The sequence below is a fragment of the Bos taurus genome, chromosome 21 (genome assembly GCF_002263795.3).
Source record: "Bos taurus isolate L1 Dominette 01449 registration number 42190680 breed Hereford chromosome 21, ARS-UCD2.0, whole genome shotgun sequence".
Taxonomy (NCBI): domain Eukaryota; kingdom Metazoa; phylum Chordata; class Mammalia; order Artiodactyla; family Bovidae; genus Bos; species Bos taurus.
In genome coordinates this window covers 30,974,770-30,993,784 of record NC_037348.1, presented here as the reverse complement: position 1 = coordinate 30,993,784, position 19,015 = coordinate 30,974,770, and the positions used below count along the sequence as shown (strand labels likewise).

General features: G+C 47.0%; 1 protein-coding gene across 2 annotated transcripts in view; it reads left to right on the top strand.

Moving 5' to 3' along the window:
* The first annotated feature begins 1,781 nt into the window (after window positions 1-1,781).
* CHRNA3 (cholinergic receptor nicotinic alpha 3 subunit) overlaps window positions 1,782-19,015 on the top strand; it is an 18,902-nt gene continuing 1,668 nt past the window's right edge. The window contains exons 1-6 of one of the 2 annotated variants that reach the window (NM_001435021.1): window positions 1,782-1,911; window positions 3,507-3,646; window positions 3,760-3,804; window positions 4,907-5,016; window positions 10,078-11,089; window positions 16,186-16,310. In NM_001435021.1, coding sequence (NP_001421950.1) covers window positions 1,827-1,911; window positions 3,507-3,646; window positions 3,760-3,804; window positions 4,907-5,016; window positions 10,078-11,089; window positions 16,186-16,310 — 1,517 coding nt within the window. In that variant the 5' untranslated portion in view covers window positions 1,782-1,826. Of the gene's footprint in view, window positions 1,912-3,506; window positions 3,647-3,759; window positions 3,805-4,906; window positions 5,017-10,077; window positions 11,090-16,185; window positions 16,491-19,015 lie in introns of those variants that run through there. The other variant, NM_174719.3, reaches the window with a different exon arrangement.

Genomic DNA, 19,015 nt, shown 5'->3' with positions numbered 1-19,015 from the left:
TTTAGGTATAATTTATGTATTGGGTATTCCTGGTGGCTCAGACAGTAAAGAATCTGCCTATAATGCAGGTGATCTGGGTTCAATCCCCGGGTCGGGGAGATCCCAAGGAGGAGGAAATGGCAACCCACTCTAGTATTCTTGCCTGGAGAATCCCATGAACAGAGGAGCCTGGCGGGCTACAGTCTAAGAGTTGGAGACGACTAAGTGACTAACACTTTTACTTTACATTTTATGTATCACAAAATCCACCCATTTTAAGTGTACAATTCAATGAGTTTAATAAGTTTATCACTATAACTCAGTTTTAGAACACTGGCATCACTCTAATAAGATCCCTCATACCCGTCCATTCCTGCTTTTGAGGGCTTTTTTTGTTTTTTTTTTTTTAAATAAGGAAGATAATCTTTTTTTTTTTTTTTAAGTATTTATTGGGCTGTATCAAGTCTTAGTTGCAACACATGGGATCTTTCACTGCAGTGCACAGACTCTGACTGTGGAACCCCGCTTAGTTGCTCCCTGATGTGGAATCTTAGTTCCCTGACCAGGGATTGAACGGCGTCCCCGCATCTCAAGGTGGCTTTTTAACCACTGGACCACCAGAGAAGTCCCTCTTTTGAGTTTTGAGGCTATTTTAGATGTTCTGGATACAAGTCCTTTGTTGGATATGTGATTTGCAATATTTTTCAGATAAAGGGCTTCTTGCCAGGACAAGGAGGATGCTCTAAATGGGGGCCTCAAAGTAAGTCCCAATTCTTACAAACATTTTCTCAGTCTTGCAAAATGTTTCCTTTGGTTTGGTTTTAATGTGGGTAGGCGGACCATTGTAGAAATAATAAAGGTGACTCACCTGTCCTGTGCTAAAGCGACTGCAAGCAAGCCCGCAGCTACCCCACCGCACTGCCAGTGGGTGGTCAGACAGGCCAAGGGGCCCCAGGGCTGTCTCTTGATCACACAACCGTCCTGGAGCACTCAGGGTGCAGATGGGCCGGTGGGCAGTGGAGATTCTGGAGGGTTCCAGGGCAGGAAAGCACACTGCTCTCTATGCTGGCTCCATCGCCAAGCCTCGTTTTTGTTATTTCTTTCTCTTATTTTACTTTTTCATCAAGGGACATTGTAAACATACTCAATAGTAGAATAGGATAACAAACCCCCAGCTCAGGGCCAAAACTGTTTCAACGGACTCACACCCTCTCCCCTCGTGGTAAACTATAAGGATTCTTTAAAAACACAATTACCATTATCACTCCTAAAATATTGAACAGTTACTTAATAGTTTCAAAATTCTGAGCCCTCGTCTTGAAGGTACGTTAGAGTCTTCCAGGCAGAAAGACGATCGTCCGTCTAGCCCGATGGTCCCCAACCCCGGGGATGGGGAAGACTCCCATTCACCCAGGAAGCCAGGGACAGAGATGCGGCCCCTATTCTTCCCCGCGGTCGGTCAAGACCTGCTCCGATTGGCCCGGCGCGGAGCCGTCTGTCCGTGGGCGGCACCGACCACAGAGCGAGGGGAGAGAGCGCTCAGCACAGCGCACTGGCGCCCGGGGGCCCACCTTCCAGGAGCGGGCGCACCTCTCTCGGGTTAGAGGCTCCGGAACCGCGCGGGGGCGGGCGGGGCGGCGCTAAGGTTGTGGGTGGGGCAGTCGGGGCTCAGCGCGCCGGGCCCCGGTCGGACTCTGAGCGGGGCGGCTGCGCTGCGCGCCTGGCCGCGCGAGTCTGTCTCCGCCACCGCCCCGCTGGCTCCGGATTGTTCGGCCCCGCTGCGCCCCGCCCGCCGCCGGCCGCCCGCCCCGTCCGCGCGGAGCCTCCGGCCCGCGGGCCGACCCGCTATGGGCGCCCACCCGCGCGGTGTTCGCTCCGCGAAGCTCTCGCCGCTCCCGGCTGCGCCGCTGCTGCTTCTGCTTCTGCTGCCAGGTATGGGCGCGGGGCAACGGAGACCCGGAGGACCGAGCCGGGACCCAGGGTCCGTAGGGGTTGCGGCCCCGAGCGCAGCGCGGAGAGGCGGGGACAAGGGCGTCGTGGCCGGGGCCCTGCACCCTGTGTGGTCTGGCTCCGACCCGGCGGCGAGGTGGGTGGGTGCGTGCGTGTTTCCCCCTCGAATCCCCCATTCTTGAGAGTCTTCTGGGCGCGGCCCGGAGGCGCGGGGAGGGCCCGCACCGGGGGCCTTTCTTCCCCAGCCCGGGGTTACAGATTCGAGTCCCAGCTCTGCCTGTCGTCCTGCTTGGCGCACTGGCGCGCCCAGGCCGCGGGTTCCACTCTCCGCATCCCGCCCACCTCCTCGTTTTACGAATAGATGGGGAAGCTGAGGGCTAAAGGCTTGACCAAGGCCACCTGGGGGCGGAGGGGAGTCGTTTCGGGGCGCCAGCCTCTCCTCTTTGTCCTCGCCTCTCAGGCGCTGCTGGCGCCTCCCCGCCTTCAGCCAGGTTGCTTAGAGGAGCCTGTTAGGGAAATACCGGCCCAGACCCGACGACGCCAGAAAACTTTTTTTGAGTGTCCTGCGAGGGGTGGTAGATACGAGGGGACGAGGGATTTGGCAGGGCTGACGGCAGTCCCTGCAGCTGGGCTGGATGTCGGTTGGGAGACGACGTTGTGACCATGCACTCAGAACGCTGATCCTGCCTTCCGGGGCTGAGGCCCCCACTCCACAGAGCGCCGTCCGCTCCACACGGAGCTCCTGACTGTGGCCCAGTCTTTATCTGCGGGGCGGAGCGGGGAGGGCAGTCAAAATCCCTGGAGAAGTTGAGCTGAACTTCACCAAGGATTCCCCTCATCCCCATCCCCAGATTTCTCCCAGAACTGTAAGCGAGAAGCAAAAGACAGCTGACTCAGAATGCCTGGGGTGTGGCCTATAAACAAAGGGGGTCGCCAGGGGTTTCAGAGAGAGAAGAGTCTTTGATCAAGATGTGAAGACATCATTAGCAGGGACCGTGGGTCACACTCTGAGATCATGGGAGCCATGTAGGCACCCGGCTTCTAAGACGTTTGGTGGCCAAACCCCTGCAAGGTCCTGGGTGGGAAGGAGGAGAGTCCCAGTCCTGGGCTGCAGTCTCCCTCTGACCCTGGGGTGCCCCTGCCTTGGGAGTGGACTGGTCATCTCTCCATTGTGGCTGTGCCCTGGCAGACTTCACTTGTATCGCCCCTGCCCTGTAATAACAGAGATGATGGTTCTTGAGCTCTTACCACATGCCAGCACTGAGAGGTTAAGCCACTTGCCTCAGTTCACATCACTGCCAGGCAGTCTGTCAGGATTTGCACCAGATCTATCCGAATTCAGAGCTTGTGCTTGTAACCACTGTGCTTCTCACCGAATGTGTGTGATCTGATGGAATCCCTTCTGTCTTGGGCCTCAGTTTTCTCGTCTGTAAACTTGAAGGAGCGGGACTGGTCTGAAAGTCTGGAGTTCCAGAGAGTACCCCCAGCAGGTGGAGGGGAGGCTGTGGGTACGTGATGTTCCTGGGGAGGGGGAAAGTGATGACTACCCCAGGATCTGACGGGGCTACTTCCCTCAGTGGCCAGCACGTCCGACGCAGAGCATCGCCTGTTTGAGCGCCTGTTTGAAGATTACAACGAGATCATCCGGCCAGTGGCCAATGTGTCTGACCCGGTCATCATCCAGTTTGAGGTGTCCATGTCTCAGCTGGTGAAGGTGGTGAGTGTCAGAGCCACAAGCCGTGGCCGTGGGGGATGGAGCTTCTGGAAGAGCCTTTCCCAGAACCAGCCTTGTTTTTGTAATTCACCATCTACTTGAATCTCTCTTTCTAGGATGAAGTAAACCAGATCATGGAGACTAACCTGTGGCTCAAGCAAGTAAGTGACCAGACCCTGAGCACTGCTGCCCCCTGGTGGTGACTATTTTATTTGCTATCCCTGAACGAGAACAAAGGGCCTAGATGTGGACCTAGATGGGGTCCACTGACTAGCTGGTCTGTCTCTTCCTGGGCTTGGGGTCACATGCAGTGCCCTACACCCTCCTGGAAGGACTGCAGGGTCCAGCCCCTCAAGTCACAGACAATAGACTGAAGCCTGGAAAGAGAGAGAGACCCTGCCCCGCCCCACATGCTCACACAAAATGGCGCAGACCCAGGCCTAGAGCCCTGACCTCTGACTCTAGGGTGCTGCCTGAGACACCTCTTTCCCTTTCTCTTGCTAAAAACTCATGCTTAAGTCAGAATCATATGCCGTTGTAGTTGGGAGGGTGGGAGCTGGGGTTCTGGATTTTCTTGTTCAGATTGAGACCAAAGAAATCGGCTCCCACATGTCCTCCCCAGGGAGCTCTGTGCAGACATGGACAGATAACCCACTGACCTAAGGCTGATTCTTCCACCAGTCCAGCCAACTGGCCGGTCAGCTGAGCAGCCTTCTGTGAGCGCTCTGTGGCACAGATGCCCCTTGACCACAGCCTAAGGTCCTTTCTCTCCTTAGGCACTCAGGACTCAGCTCTCCCAGCCTCTGCACCCAGATACTTCTTGGGTCCTGGTGGGATTATGGTTCCTTCCCCAGAACCCTTCAGAGGCCAACCCTGCTCAACTTGGAGATAGAAAGGGGATTCTCTGTGTCATTAGCACTCTGTTATTAGGGCTTCATGGCATATCTGAGCCGTTTCAGGAATGTAAACAGCAGGAGCATAAGGCATGGACCTGGACCTAGCACTGGAAGTGACTGGAGAAAGCCCTAATGGTCCTAACTCATTGTTGGGGGCTGGGCTTGCCCCAACCATGGAGGCAGTGGCTCCCGGCAGCCAGCACCAGCCCAGTGCTATCCCCGTGACTAGCACCCACAGGAGGAACTGGGCCAGTGTGGTCTTCACGGAGATGGCTCTGCGATGTGTGGCAGAGGTGGGAGGTCACCAAGATGGGTGGTGTCAAGAGAAGTAAAACCACGCTGGTCCTTCTCCGCCTCCTCCCCCCAGATCTGGAACGACTACAAGCTGAAGTGGAACCCGTCCGACTACGACGGGGCCGAGTTCATGCGCGTCCCTGCGCAGAAGATCTGGAAGCCAGACATTGTACTGTACAACAAGTAAGGTGCCGGGTGGCCCCGACCCTCTTGGGGCTGTCAGCCTGGACCGGGGTCCTTGGCCTTCTGTGCTTTACAGCCTAGGCGTCCTGAGACCTTTGCCAAGAGGGCTTCATTCATCTGATTCATTCCACAGGTGTTTATTGGGCATCTCCTATATGCCAGGTGTTACGTGGTGCCTGAGAGCCCTCTTCCCTTTCCTCATGCTAAAAACTCATCTTTAAGTCAGAATCATATCCCGTTGTTGTTGAGATAAGGTGGCACAAAACATTAATAACCACCACTCCTCTTGCCTCTAGGAGTTTGCCAGACATCAGGGAAGCCAGGCATGAGTTATAATATCAAAACATACAGTGAGAGAGAGGAAGGGCAAAGAAGGAGATACATGGGAGTGGGCATTGGTCACCAAGGCAGGAGCTGAACCTCCCTGAAAGTCAGGTCCCACCAGGCCCTATGGTTAGGGCATGGGAAAGCTTCATTCTTCTACTCAACTAACTGATGCTCCCCTCCCAGCCTGATGCTGTACGTACGCCTTTGCCCACCAGTGGCAGGAAGCCCTGCTTCTTTCTCACTTTCAAAGGTTCTTTTCCAGCTGGTCTGAACCTGTACATCCTGGCACCTCCAAAACCAGCCTCTCTTTACATGCCAACCTGACACTTTGCGCATTTAACCTCTGTTCAGTTCAGTTCAGTCGCTCAGTCGTGTCTGACTCGTTGCGACCCCATGAATCACAGCACGCCAGGTCTCCCTGTCCATCACCTACTCCCAGAGTTCACTCAGACTCATGTCCGTCCAGTCAGTGATGCCATCCAGCCATCTCAGACACACAGAATTTTAATGGATATTTTACAGTATGTACTAGTTTATTCTCTGGGTATTGCAAAACTTCATGTTTGCACCTGTGCTTATCTCTGGAGTTATAGTGTCTTGAAAAAAGCAGTGAGCATTTTTCAGCAAAACACTTGATATAGAATTAGTCGAATCTGATTTTAAAGTGTTCTATGTTTAGGTATGTCTGCCAGATTAGTACAAATTAATATGTTTTACTATTAGTATTGGGACTAGAGGAGCTGAATCCCACTTTCTAGTCATGGGCTAAAAGAACTAAAAGAAGGAGTCCTTTATCCATTCCAAAGATGCTCCATGTTTTATTTATTGCTTTCCCAAGAAAAGACAGCATTCATATTTCTTTCATGCAACTTGTAAATTGGCACTTAAAGAACTGGGACAGGGGATAAATTAACTGGTTTGCAGAATGTGAGGCATCCTACGAATCTCCTGGTCCAGAGGCTCTTAGGGAGCTGGGCAGGGTGGTGAGAATTTTTCCTGAGATAGAATTAAAGTGGGCACAGCTTTTAATCTTATGATTTGAAAGTCATAGCTGTTTTCTTGCTGGCAGTCTTGGGTGAACAGCTGGGGTGCTTTAGGGATGTATGCTTTTAACAGTAATGAGAGATGTAGTGAAATGTTTCAAAGCAGATGTGGAGAGGAACAAATATCAAAAGGAATTTCCTTGGAATCTGAAGCTGAAAATAACATTTAGAGAAAATCATCCAGCTCCTCTCTCCTAACTAAAACTTCAGTTTCTCTAAACCTCAGGTGAAAGTTTCATCTCAACACACTAGAAACACCTTTTACCTTCTTATGCCAGTTTCTTCTATGGTTTTTTGTTTTCTGAAGTTCGTTCTCTAGTAGAATCCTCAGAAATTGTTCATGGACACCATATACCCTAAGTTCTCACACGTTCAGAACTCACAGTACCCTTTTTAGGTAATATTTTTGTCATTTTGCTGATATAAAATCCTTGGTTCACATTTTCCTTCCATGAAAATCTTAAAAATGCTGACTCATGTTCTAGTATGAAGTATTGCTGTCAAAAACGATTGCCAATCTAATTTTCTTTTTCTTGTATAATCTGGTGACTTTGGGGAGAGAAAAGGGACTCTATTAATAAGTGTGCCTGGACCACAGAAATAAACCAGGGCTATCCTGAAACATTAGGATGCATAGTCAGCTGGGATGCATACCCAGCTTTTTCTTGAGTAACCCAAAGATATTTTTCATTTACCTTTAAAATCTAGTTGTTTCACTCTGTATCATATACATAATAAGACTTCTTTTATTCCAGTAAATTTTTTATGAATTAGAGTTTTTAAGATTGTTTTGTTCTATTGCTTTATCTCTCCAGGAACTCCTTTTTCACATAAATTACAACTTCTTTACCTATATTCTCTGTTATTTTTTCTCAAATTCTTTTATCTCTTTTTGATTTACATTTTTCTCCTTTCTCTTTTTGTTTCAATCACTACACTGTCCATGGTGTCTGCTTGTTGTTATGTTTTAGTCTTTATTTCTGAAATGATTTTTAAAATTTCTTTTTTCCTATTCTTTCCTGCGTTTCATCTGTTCTTTATTGAACTCCTGTCGCTTACCCAGATTCTTACCTTTTCTGTCTCTAATTTACGCTGCTCTTTCAAAGTCTCTAAAGGTTGCTTTTATAGGTTAATTTGTAATGTCAGGTTATCCGTTTCATCTGTTCTGTGGCTGTATTTTTGTGTGCTTGCATGTTATTCAATTACTTTTCATATTTTTCTTACAGTATGTTAATAAGGGGTCCAATCTATCCGTCTTTGCTGTCTTTGTTTACAGCCTTTGTGGGTAAGAGCGCAACTCTGTGTCACCCGCTTGGGAGTTCCCTCCTCCAGTAGTCCCCTTGAAGCATTAAAATGCTCTGTGTAGGGACTTCCCTGGTGGTCCAGTGGCTGAGACTCTGCAGTCCCAATGCAGGGGGCCTGAGTTCGATCCCTGGTCAGGGAACTAGATCCCACACGCCACAATCATGAGTTCACATGCAGCCCATGCAGGAACCACTGGTGGCGGTGTTTGACCCCACACTCTCACATCTGAGCTTCATAGGGTTCCACGTAACCTAGTTCTGCTGGTGATGTGGGCAGTGAGTCCTCAAGTGTGTGTCCAAAAGGCCAGACTCAAGTTCCGAGCGTTCAAGGCTCTGCCACAAACTCTGTGGGACCCTGAGCAAGCAGTCCTGCTCTCTGACCTTCCGTTTCCTTTTCAAGGAAATGAGGGGCTTAGACCGGAGCAGGGATCATCAAGATTTTCTCTGAAAGACCAGGTAGTATTTTAGGCTTTGGAGGCCTTACAGCCTCTGTCATGGCGATATAGCCCTGTCCTTGTCACTTAATATTTGCAGACAATAGGCCACAAATGTGTATGGGTGTGTGCACCAATAAAAATTTATTCACAGAAATAGGGGCCAAGCCAGTGGGCCATAGCTTGCCAACTCTTGGACTAGTGCCTGGGCTCTGAAGGTCCATTTTGTTGATCCAGGATGCCTTAAGGAAAGTTGTTCCGGAGGCTTCTGCCTTCCCAGGGGTCCTTTCAGCCCTCCATGGAGTGTAGGCCAGCCTCCCAGAGCTCCTCCCTGCCCCACGTGGTCAAGTCCACTTGGGATTGCGTGGGTCCCTACCCCCCCACTTCTCATACCCCTCCTCCTTTCTTCCTGGGGTCAGGAATCATCTTCTGGGGAATCGAGGGCCCAGTATGATAAAGTGGGGCTGAGAACATATAAACGCAGGGCACCTTTGGGACAGTCCAGCTGGAGTAAAGGGCTTAATGGGTTTGACATCAAGTTCCACATGTAATGACTGTCCTGCTCAACAGAACATGGGAGGGTGGGAGGGCCAGAGACCAGCAAGGAGACAGGCCGCAGACACTTCCCTTCTGTCTTCACACAATGGTATCCAATAACAACCGGACAGGATATCTCTAAATGTTTAGGTTTGTCTTTTTTTTCCCCCCAGCTTTTTGGGCAAATTGGTATGGTAGTTGTTGCCTTTAGAAGGACATGCACGCCTTCAAATGCACAACTCTAAGAAACCAGTCAAAGGCTGGCTGACCCAGGGAAACATCAAGAGCCTTCACTGGGCAAAGCCATTGTTTTGAGGACTGGCTGGCTTCACTCTCAGATGCGAGACTGGACAGGGTATTGAGTTGGTCGACAGCAAATCTTCCACTGCACAAGCCAGCTGATAAATGCCAGCAAGCCAACTCTAAGAATAATATATATCTCTGCCTAGAGAGGAAGTCAGGGTGGATGTAGCTAAGGGAGAAGGAGCGTGGGGGAGAAATGGGGAAGGATAGGGACACAGAAGGCAAAGGAACCTGCTGTGCTGGGTTTAAAAGACAAGGAATCAGAAAATGTGATTATTCTTTCTAGAACAGTGCAGGGAAGAATGGGGGAGTGTGGTGAACCGGAGAACCAGAATCCAGAGACAGGGCCTGGTAATAGACCCATCTAACAGGGCTCAGTTTAATGGGAGTGGGTGCCCACGGTGGACTCCACAGCCCTTGGAGGTCCAGGGTGTGCTCTGCATGCATGGGTGTACACATATTGCACACCCAATTGAGGACAGAAGGAGGCGGCATTACAAGGACTAAACTATAGGGACCTGAACACCTGCCTCCAAACGGCCACGTTCATTAATTTCTTTTATTAATTAAAGGAGAAAACTCCCTCGCATTTGGAGTATCTCAGTAAATATCAGGGCTTCCCAGGTGGCTCAGTGGGTAAAGAATCCACCTGTGATGCACGAGATGTGGGTTGGATCCCTGGGTCGGGAAGATCTCCAAGAGGAGGGAATGGCAACCCACTCCAGTATTCTTGCCCGGAGAATTCCATGGACAGAAGAGCCTGGCGGGCTACAGTGCACAGGGTTGCAGAGTCGAACACAACTGAAGCGACTGAGCATGCACACACTCGATAAGTTTCAAGTAGGGAGTTGTATGGTGTGGAATGAACCAGTGACATGGCCTGGGTTGGGGAGAATGATGATGAGTGTGTCAGACTGTCTGTGGGTGGGGGGTCCTGGGCCTCAGTATCCCCATTGGTAAATGGAATGGTGGCCTGGGAGACTTTTTATAGCCCTTTGAACACTTACATTCTGCAGTTTTACAAGTCGCCACTTGCTGTTTACCAGCTGGCAGTGTGAGAGGCTGGACTAGATGACCACATGTGTGCCACACACCTCCCGTTTGTTTTCACAGTGCTGTTGGGGATTTCCAAGTGGACGACAAGACCAAAGCTTTACTCAAGTACACGGGGGAAGTGACTTGGATCCCCCCAGCCATCTTTAAGAGCTCATGCAAAATCGACGTGACCTACTTCCCGTTTGATTACCAGAACTGCACCATGAAGTTCGGTTCCTGGTCCTACGACAAGGCAAAAATCGACCTGGTCCTGATCGGCTCCTCCATGAACCTCAAGGACTACTGGGAGAGCGGCGAGTGGGCCATCATCAAAGCCCCTGGCTACAAGCACGACATCAAGTACAACTGCTGCGAGGAGATCTACCCGGACATCACCTACTCGCTCTACATCCGGCGCCTGCCCCTGTTCTACACCATCAACCTCATCATCCCCTGCCTGCTCATCTCCTTCCTGACTGTGCTCGTCTTCTACCTGCCTTCCGACTGCGGTGAGAAGGTGACCCTCTGCATCTCGGTGCTCCTCTCCTTGACCGTGTTTCTCCTGGTGATCACCGAGACCATCCCGTCCACCTCACTGGTGATTCCCCTGATCGGCGAGTACCTGCTCTTCACCATGATCTTTGTAACCTTGTCCATCGTCATCACCGTCTTCGTGCTCAACGTGCACTACAGGACCCCGACCACCCACACGATGCCCGCATGGGTGAAGACCATATTCTTGAACTTGCTTCCCAGGGTCATGTTCATGACCAGGCCAGCAAGCAACGAGGGCAACACTCAGAGGCCAAGACCCTTCTATAGCGCTGAGCTCTCAAACCTGAATTGCTTCAGCCGCATAGAGTCCAAGGTCTGCAAGGAAGGCTACCCCTGCCAGGACGGGCTGTGCGGCTACTGCCACCATCGCAGGGCAAAAATCTCCAATTTCAGTGCCAACCTCACGAGAAGCTCCAGTTCTGAGTCTGTTGACGCTGTGCTGTCCCTCTCTGCTCTGTCACCGGAAATCAAAGAAGCTATCCAAAGTGTCAAGTATATTGCTGAAAATATGAAAGCACAAAATGAAGCCAAAGAGGTAAGGCTGTGTCTGTTATTACATTAGCATTCACTCATTCAACAAACATTTATTGGTTCTTTGTGGACAAGGCTTAGGGTGGGGTTAAGGAATTAGACTTAACTCACTGGCATCAGTGAGCTGTTTTCAGACCTGCTCTTCCATGTACCAGTTACATATCCCTGGATGTGTTGCCTCACTTGTGTGAGCCTGTCTTGTCTTCTGTAAAATGGGATGATAAAGGTTGTATGTAGTGCCTTGCATTTAGCTCCTGGGCTGCCAGCCGTTTAGGCCATAGGAACTCCTAATGCCAAGAGAGAATGGATTAGGAGGTAGGCTGGAAGAGGGAATGAGACCAGATGACCTACAATTAGTATTGATTAGCTGAGCTGACGTTTTAAACTTGACTGATTGTGTCCCCCTATCCCCCTGTAGGTGTAATTTACATAAGGTACACGTGTCTTAAGTGTGCATACAGTTCAGTGAATTATTACATTATGTGTACACTCGTGGAACCATGATCTAGATAAAGACATAGAACATTTCCAGTGCCCAGAAAGCTCCCTCGTGCCCCTCGCAGTCAGTACCCCACTCCCTCCCTCCTTAGTAGCCGCTGAGCCTGGCCTCTTTTCCATTAATTTTACCTATTCTTTAGAAAATGTTTTAAAACTTATTGGCTGCACTAGCTTTTAGTTGTGGCATACAGGATCTAGTTCCCTGACCAAGGATTGAACCTGGGCCCCCTGCATTGGGAGAGTGGACTCTTAGTCACTGGACTACCAGGCAAGTCCCTGATTTTACTTACTCTTGAAATTCATATAAGTAGCATTGCATAACCTCTTTCATATTTGACTTATTTCTTTCAACAAAATGTACAAAACGTCTGAGGTTCATCCTTTGGGCTTGTTACTGCTGTGTAGTATTCTGCAATAAGACAACACCGCCTTCTGTTTATTAATTCCATCTACAATTGTTGGGTGTTTCCAGGTTGGGGCTATTGTGAATAAAGCGGCTCTAAATGTTCTTATACATATCTTTGGGTGAATACATACGTTCGTTTCTCCTGGATACACACCTAAGGACGGCACTGCTGGCTCACTGCAGAGATGTATTTTCCACTTAAGTGGATACTGTCAGGTTTCCAAAATGTTTAAGCCGATTGACACACCCACTGGCGACGTTTGCGAGTCCCCAGCTGCCGCCTCTCCTCGCCAGCGGGGTGAAGTGGCATCACTTGATGTTTTAATTAGCATGTCCTGGTTGAGTAATGAATGGGTCTCCTTTTCATATGCTTATGGGCCATTTGGATATCTTCTTTTGTGAAATATCTATTCACACGCTTGCCCATGGTTTTTTCATTGGGTGGACTTCTATTTTGTCCAAAAATCTTATTTTAGAACTAGTGATAGGTATTAATGATGGGGAAGCGTTACGTGTTTGGCTGCTCCCACTCTGTTTACCCCCAAGGTTATTATGCTCTGCCTTAAGTTGCTTATTAGCAGAGAGCTAATTACTAGATAATTTCATTTCCTGATGCCCTGGAGGTAATTAATGTTGGTAGGGAATGTCTAGATCCCCTCTTTCAGCTGTGAATGGCATATTAATAGGAGTGGATGAGACAGGAGGGAGACAGAGACAGTGGCCCTATCTCCTCACCCCACCCATCCGAGCAACTCTGTGCCCATCTTGTGACTGTAACAATGCGCAGCCGCCCGATGATGTCAGAAATTTAGCCAAAAGGCCAGGCCTGCCTTCAGATTCTGTTGAAGCAATTGTTGGACATTGAGTACATGATTAGTGAAAACCTCTTGTTGGTCTAACACTAAGCACTTTTGCAGATACTCTCTAACATTTATCTACTTTTAAAATCATCACTTCTTTGGAGTGATAATTGGGTGGACTTCTATTTCCTCCAAAAATCTTCGGTTAGAAATAGTGATAGGTATTAATGATGGAGAAGCTTTACACTTATGTGTTTGGCTGCTCGCAACTAGAGGCACATGGTTCATCTCATGAGGCAGCCACTGCTCACCTCTGGTCATCTGGTGATGTGGTCCCATTGTTTTTCCAGAGAATGCAGAAATCTGGACCACAGGGCAGTGGATTGCTGTTTGTGAAAGGGTGGCAGGTGTTAGAATAAAGATGCCTACTCAGTGCTCTGGGGAGTTGGGCTGTCGGAAAGATTCCTTTTTCTATCTTACTGTGTGACTGACACACTGCTGTGTACATAATTTCCCAGAGATGTTTTAATTTCCTAATTCCCCGGCTCCAACTTGGCTGGTTTTACCTGTCCTGACCTCCTAGGAATTCAAACCAAACAGGCCCAGTTCTCCCAGAGCCATCTCGTGAGGGTGCTGGGAGCCCGTGAATGACTGTCCCTGGACACACCAGGCCCCACAGGGACAGGAGTGTCACCGTGTCCCCTGCCTTGGCTCTTCTCGAGCTGTGTTGGTGCCCCTTACTTGCTCACACTTGTGAGGAGTTTCACTAACACTCTAAATTCAGAGTTAAGGTAGGATTGGGTTCCAAATTAGAAAACTAGTCAGGGAGCTTGTGGGTCTCCTGTTAATACTTTCGTTTGACGGTTTTGACAGCTGATCCTTCAAGACTGGTTCCATTGCATGAGTTGCTCTTGAGGTCTTGGAGGCGTGCACAGATCAGAGCCATGACCTTCTGAGCTCATAAGCCTGAGGCACTTGTTTGGTTGAGATATAGATACAGAGATATATCTATAGATGTATGTATATCTGTTACTTCATTCATTCCAACCAGAGTCTGACTTTTGATCAACGATTTATTTATATGTATTGTAATTACTGATTTCCGAGGGTTAAATTTCGGGCATCTTATTTCATGTTTTGCATTTACTTTTTTTTTTGCCCCGGTTCTTGTCGTGCTTTAGAAACAAGAAACTTCTTTTGCTGATTGAAAGCCGTGTGCTCTCTTTTTATTCTTCTGTCACCTTGTCCCTCAAGATCTCCTCCTCGTCCCTTTCACTCCGCTGTGGTGGTTTCATCTTTGATGTGGGGAGTGAGGCGGGACGTCTCAGGCCCCGCCAGTCAGTGGGCACCTTTTCTCCTCTCTCTTCCCGGCTCCACTTTGCTCACAAGTGGCCCCACCTGCCTGTCTGGGCCAGGAGTAGCAGGCTGGAAGGAGGCACAGGGTTGGGGGAGAAGAGCACAATCAATCCCTCTCCAGTTCTTCCTTCTAACAAGACCCTCCTCCTCCAACCCCACGCTCATGCTCACACTCACCAAGCCACACCCGTGCGTGTTTCTGACCGTCTTTACTGCAGTCTCTTTTCTGGGATATCTCCGGGGATGGGCTGAGGGATGACACCAGGCACTTGGGCCAGGTTACCATTCTGCCTAACACGCATCTACCTGTTCACGCATCATCGGTGCCAAAGTTTCCAGAGAACAGCCAATAGCATTGTGCCGAAATACCCAGAGTCAGACATACAGTTAATTTTCCCCCAGATCTCTTTGCAGCACTCTTTGTATTATGTGTAAGACCCGAGTTCACTCTTTCTTCACCAGGCTAAACCATGTGAAATGCTGTCAGAGGGAGATTTATAATGCCTCATTTTTAAAATCAGCATGAATATCAATTGGTATTATTCATTAAGGACCCTGTGCCAGGCACGTATTTCATTTAATCTTCGTAACAACTCTCTGAAGTAGGTACTGTTCTTATCCCTGATTTACCAATGAGGAAACTGAGGCTAAGCGAGGTCACATATTTGAACCAGATTCTCACACCTAGAAAGCAGCAGAGCTGGGAATTGTAACAAGTCTTGCTTTTTCCACCCCACTGCTTCCTAGAGCCTTAGGAGGTTTAGCCAGTAGCGGGGTTAGTAGAAATTACAGGGTCTATTTTATACTTGAAGCTTTTACAAACCAGTCTTAGGGATTTGAATAAAGTACCTTGTGGCAAACAGGGCATTATAGTTCTAATCCTTTGACTTCTCAGTGTCATCGAGAGGATGCATTGACTCAAGTTCCTAATGGTGAAATAGAATCTTGGTCTCCCAGCCCCATCTCAGTCCACTTAATTAAATTACAAAATCACATGCTGCCTCTTTATTATGTGATTATTTCTTAAAAAATCAGTTGATTCATGGGTTCTCTTTTTCTCAATCCAATTATGGTTTCCTTGCTTTCTGAGTTGTCTAGGAGTATAATTAATGTGCAGTTCTCCTTCCTATTTCAAGCCAGAATTTGAAGCTCTATTATATACAATTAGACTCGCTCTTTCTTCCATCTTTTACTTTATTGTCAGCAATTGTTTCTGACTTTGAACCTGTCCTATAATTATACAGAATTCCCTGATACTTTGGCCTTATAATTGAAGATGATAGTTGGCTAGTTGGGTATTGTGGACAGGGGGACTGTGTGAGAGAAAGAGTGATGAGGGGCTTGCCCTGGTGTGCTTGTTTCATTTTTGAAACAGATGTTAAAAGGAAATTAGAATCTAAAACTGGATAAGAGCTAGTACTTTGAAATAATGGTAAATGATGTTGGATTGCTTTAGCTATTCTAACAAGGGCCCAGAATCCTCCCACAGAAGTATAAGTCAAATAACTGGTTTAACTAACTTTATAAATTAGAATTCAATTTGGGGGGGTGGGGGAAATGGGTTATGTATATATTAAGAAATTTCTTATTTATGGGAGTTCCCTGGCGGTCCAGTGGTTAAGGCTTCACCTTCCAGGGCAGGGGGTGCAGGTTCGATCTCTGGTCAGGGACCTAAGACCCCACATGCCTCCCGGCCAGAAAACCAAAACATAAAACGGAAGCAATATTGTAACAAATCCAATAAAAACTTTAAAAATGGTTCCCATCAAAAAAAATCTTTAAAAAAAGAAATTTCTGATTTTAAAGCATTTAATATGACACTTTATTCTTGTTTCTCTAGTACATAAAGAGAAATGTGAGAAGGGAGATTTCCTCAGACTACATTAATTAGGAAAAAAAAGTTTTCTTGCATGTTGGCAGCAGAATGGTTTCTTCTCCTCTTGAAACCCATTTATTAAATATTTGTTGAAAATATGTTCAGTTTGCCTTTTCCTTCCTGCTTTATTTTTTCCTCTCATGATTTTTGTTTTTGTCTTTCAGATTCAAGACGATTGGAAATATGTTGCCATGGTGATTGATCGTATTTTTCTGTGGGTTTTTATCCTGGTGTGCATTTTAGGGACGGCAGGATTGTTTCTACAACCCTTGATGACCAGGGACGACGCGTAAGAACTAAACTGTGTGTTATTTATGAGGTTATTTGTGGGCGTTGAGGGAGAGGGGGCTCACTTTTTAGTTTTCATTGTAAAGTACACAGCATAAAATTTATCATCTAAACCACGTTTAAGTCCACAGTTCAGTGGTAAATATATTCACATTGTTATGTAACCATCACCACCATCCCACCCAACTCTAGACCAGTTAAACAATCACCCCCCATTCTCCCCTCTCCCCAGCAACCATCATAATACTTTGTCTTTATGATTTTGACTAAGCTAAGTACTCATGTAAGTGCAATCACACAATATTTGTCTTTTTGTGACTGGCCTGTTTCATGTTGCAGAATGTCCCTAAAGGTTCATCCGTGTTGTAGCATATTGCAGAATTTCCTTACTTTTTAAGGCTAAATAATACTCAGTTGCAAGTATACACATTTTATTGTCCATTTATCTGTTGATGGACACTTGGGTCGCTCCCAGGTTTTACCGGTTGTGGATAATGCTGCTACGAACATGGGTGTACAAATCTCTCTTCTGTACCTTGCTTTCAGTTCTTTTAGGGATATACCGAGAAGTGGAATTGTTCGATCATTTGTTAATTCTATTTTTAATTTTTTGAGGAACTGCCATTCTGTTTTCCACCAGGGCTGTGCCGTTTTACATTCCCATCAACAACGCACGAGTTTCTCTACATCCTCATCGTACTTATCGTTTTCTGGGTTTTTTTTTGACAATAGCAAACCTACCGGTTGTGAAGCGGTATCTCATTGTAGTTTTGATTTGCATTTCTCTAATTATTAGTAATTTTGAGCATTCTTCATGTGTTTAGTGGCCATTCTTGTGTCTGCTTTGGAGGAATGTCTCTTCAAGATCTTTGCCCATTTTTGAATTGGGTTGTTTTTTAAGTTTTAGGAGTTCTCTTTATATTCTGGATATTAATCCTTTATCAGATACATGATTTGCAAATATTTTCTCCCATTCTGTGGGTTGTCTTCATTACTGTTGATAGTATCTTCTGATGCACAAATTTTTAAAATTTTCAAGAAGTCCACTTTGTCTGTTTTTTCATTTCTTACCTGTGCTTTTTTGTGTCATATCCAAGAAACCACTGCCAAATCTAATGTCATAAAGCATTTGTCCTGTTTTCTTCTGAGAGCTTAATTGTTTTAGGTCTTAACATGTAAGCTTTTTCTTAATAGAGGTTCCTATCATCACACTACTGGCTTTGCTTTTGGCATTTCAAAGCTTACTTATTATCCAGTTGTCTTGACTTTTGTTAAAAAAAAAAGATTCACACAAGAAAAATGTCAAGAGTATTATAGGTAAATGAACATTTAACCAGCCTTTGGATTAGGTAAAAAAAATGTCAAAGTATAATTCTTCTACAGTGATAAGTAGCATGCTGTGCTATGGACCATGTAAAAATGGACTAATTACAGAAACTGTAGGGGTTTTTTTTTTAGTGGTGGAGACATAGCTGGATGAGAAAAAAGAAAAACCTTGCTGTTCAGAAATGGGAAGAATTGTCTGGTTCAGTATCACAACAGATTTCACAATGGTTTTCTTATTTAGCTCATGATCTCCTTGAAGTTTATATCATTTCAGCAAGACCTCACTACTATCATTTCTTACCATGCACTTTTTTTTTATTTTTACTGTTTTTCAAGAGTCCTAGGACCATGCCCTCATTTTGGATAGCCTTATTTATCTTGCATAATTCTAAATGATTAAGAGAGATTATATCCATCCATTCCATCCTAAAGGAGATCAGTCCTGGGTGTTCATTGGAAAGGCTGATGCTGAGGCTGAAACTCCAATACTTTGGCCACCTCATGCGAAGAGTTGACTCACTGGAAAAGACCCTGATGCTGGGAGGGATTGGGGGCAGGAGGAGAAGGGGACGACAGAGGATGAGATGGCTGGATGGCATCACCGACTCGATGCACATGAGTTTGGGTGAACTCTGGGAATTGGTGATGGACAGGGAGGCCGGGCGTGCTGCGATTCATGGGGTCACAAAGAGTCGGACACGACTGAGTGACTGAACTAAACTGAACTGGAGAGAGATTATTCTTAGCCACACATTCGTTGTTAATGAGCCTTCAGAACAGGATTTCTCACCCTTAGGACTGGTAACATTTGGGGCCAGATTAATTCTGTGTTGAGGGGCAGATCTGTCCTGTACACTGTAGGATCTTTAGTAGCACCCTGGCCCCTACCCACTAGATGCCAATAACATAACCCCACCCCTTGCCAGGTACAATGACCAAAGATGTCTCCAAGGATTTTAAGTGTCCCCTCAGAGACAAAACTGCCCCTGGTTGAGAACCATTGCTTTAGATAAATTATTAAACAGAGCATATCCCATACTCTACTTCTGAATCTGAGTACTGGCAAAAGATGATGATTTACAGAGACTGTTTTAATCTTCTCACTAGTCATTATGATGTTTTTCCTATGCAAAAACAAAACTGACAAAATTGCAGCCCACCGTGACTCATGTTTCAATAAGCTAAAAGAGATTTCTATAAAATGTATTTACATGTAAATTTTTAAAGTAAGGCTTCCATGGTGGCTCAGCTGGTAAAGAATCCACCTGCAATGCAGGAGACCCCAGTTCGATTCCTGGGACAGGAATATCCACTGGAGAAGGGATAGGGTACCACTCCAGTATTCCTGGGCTTCCTTGGTGGCTCAGCTGGTAAAGAATT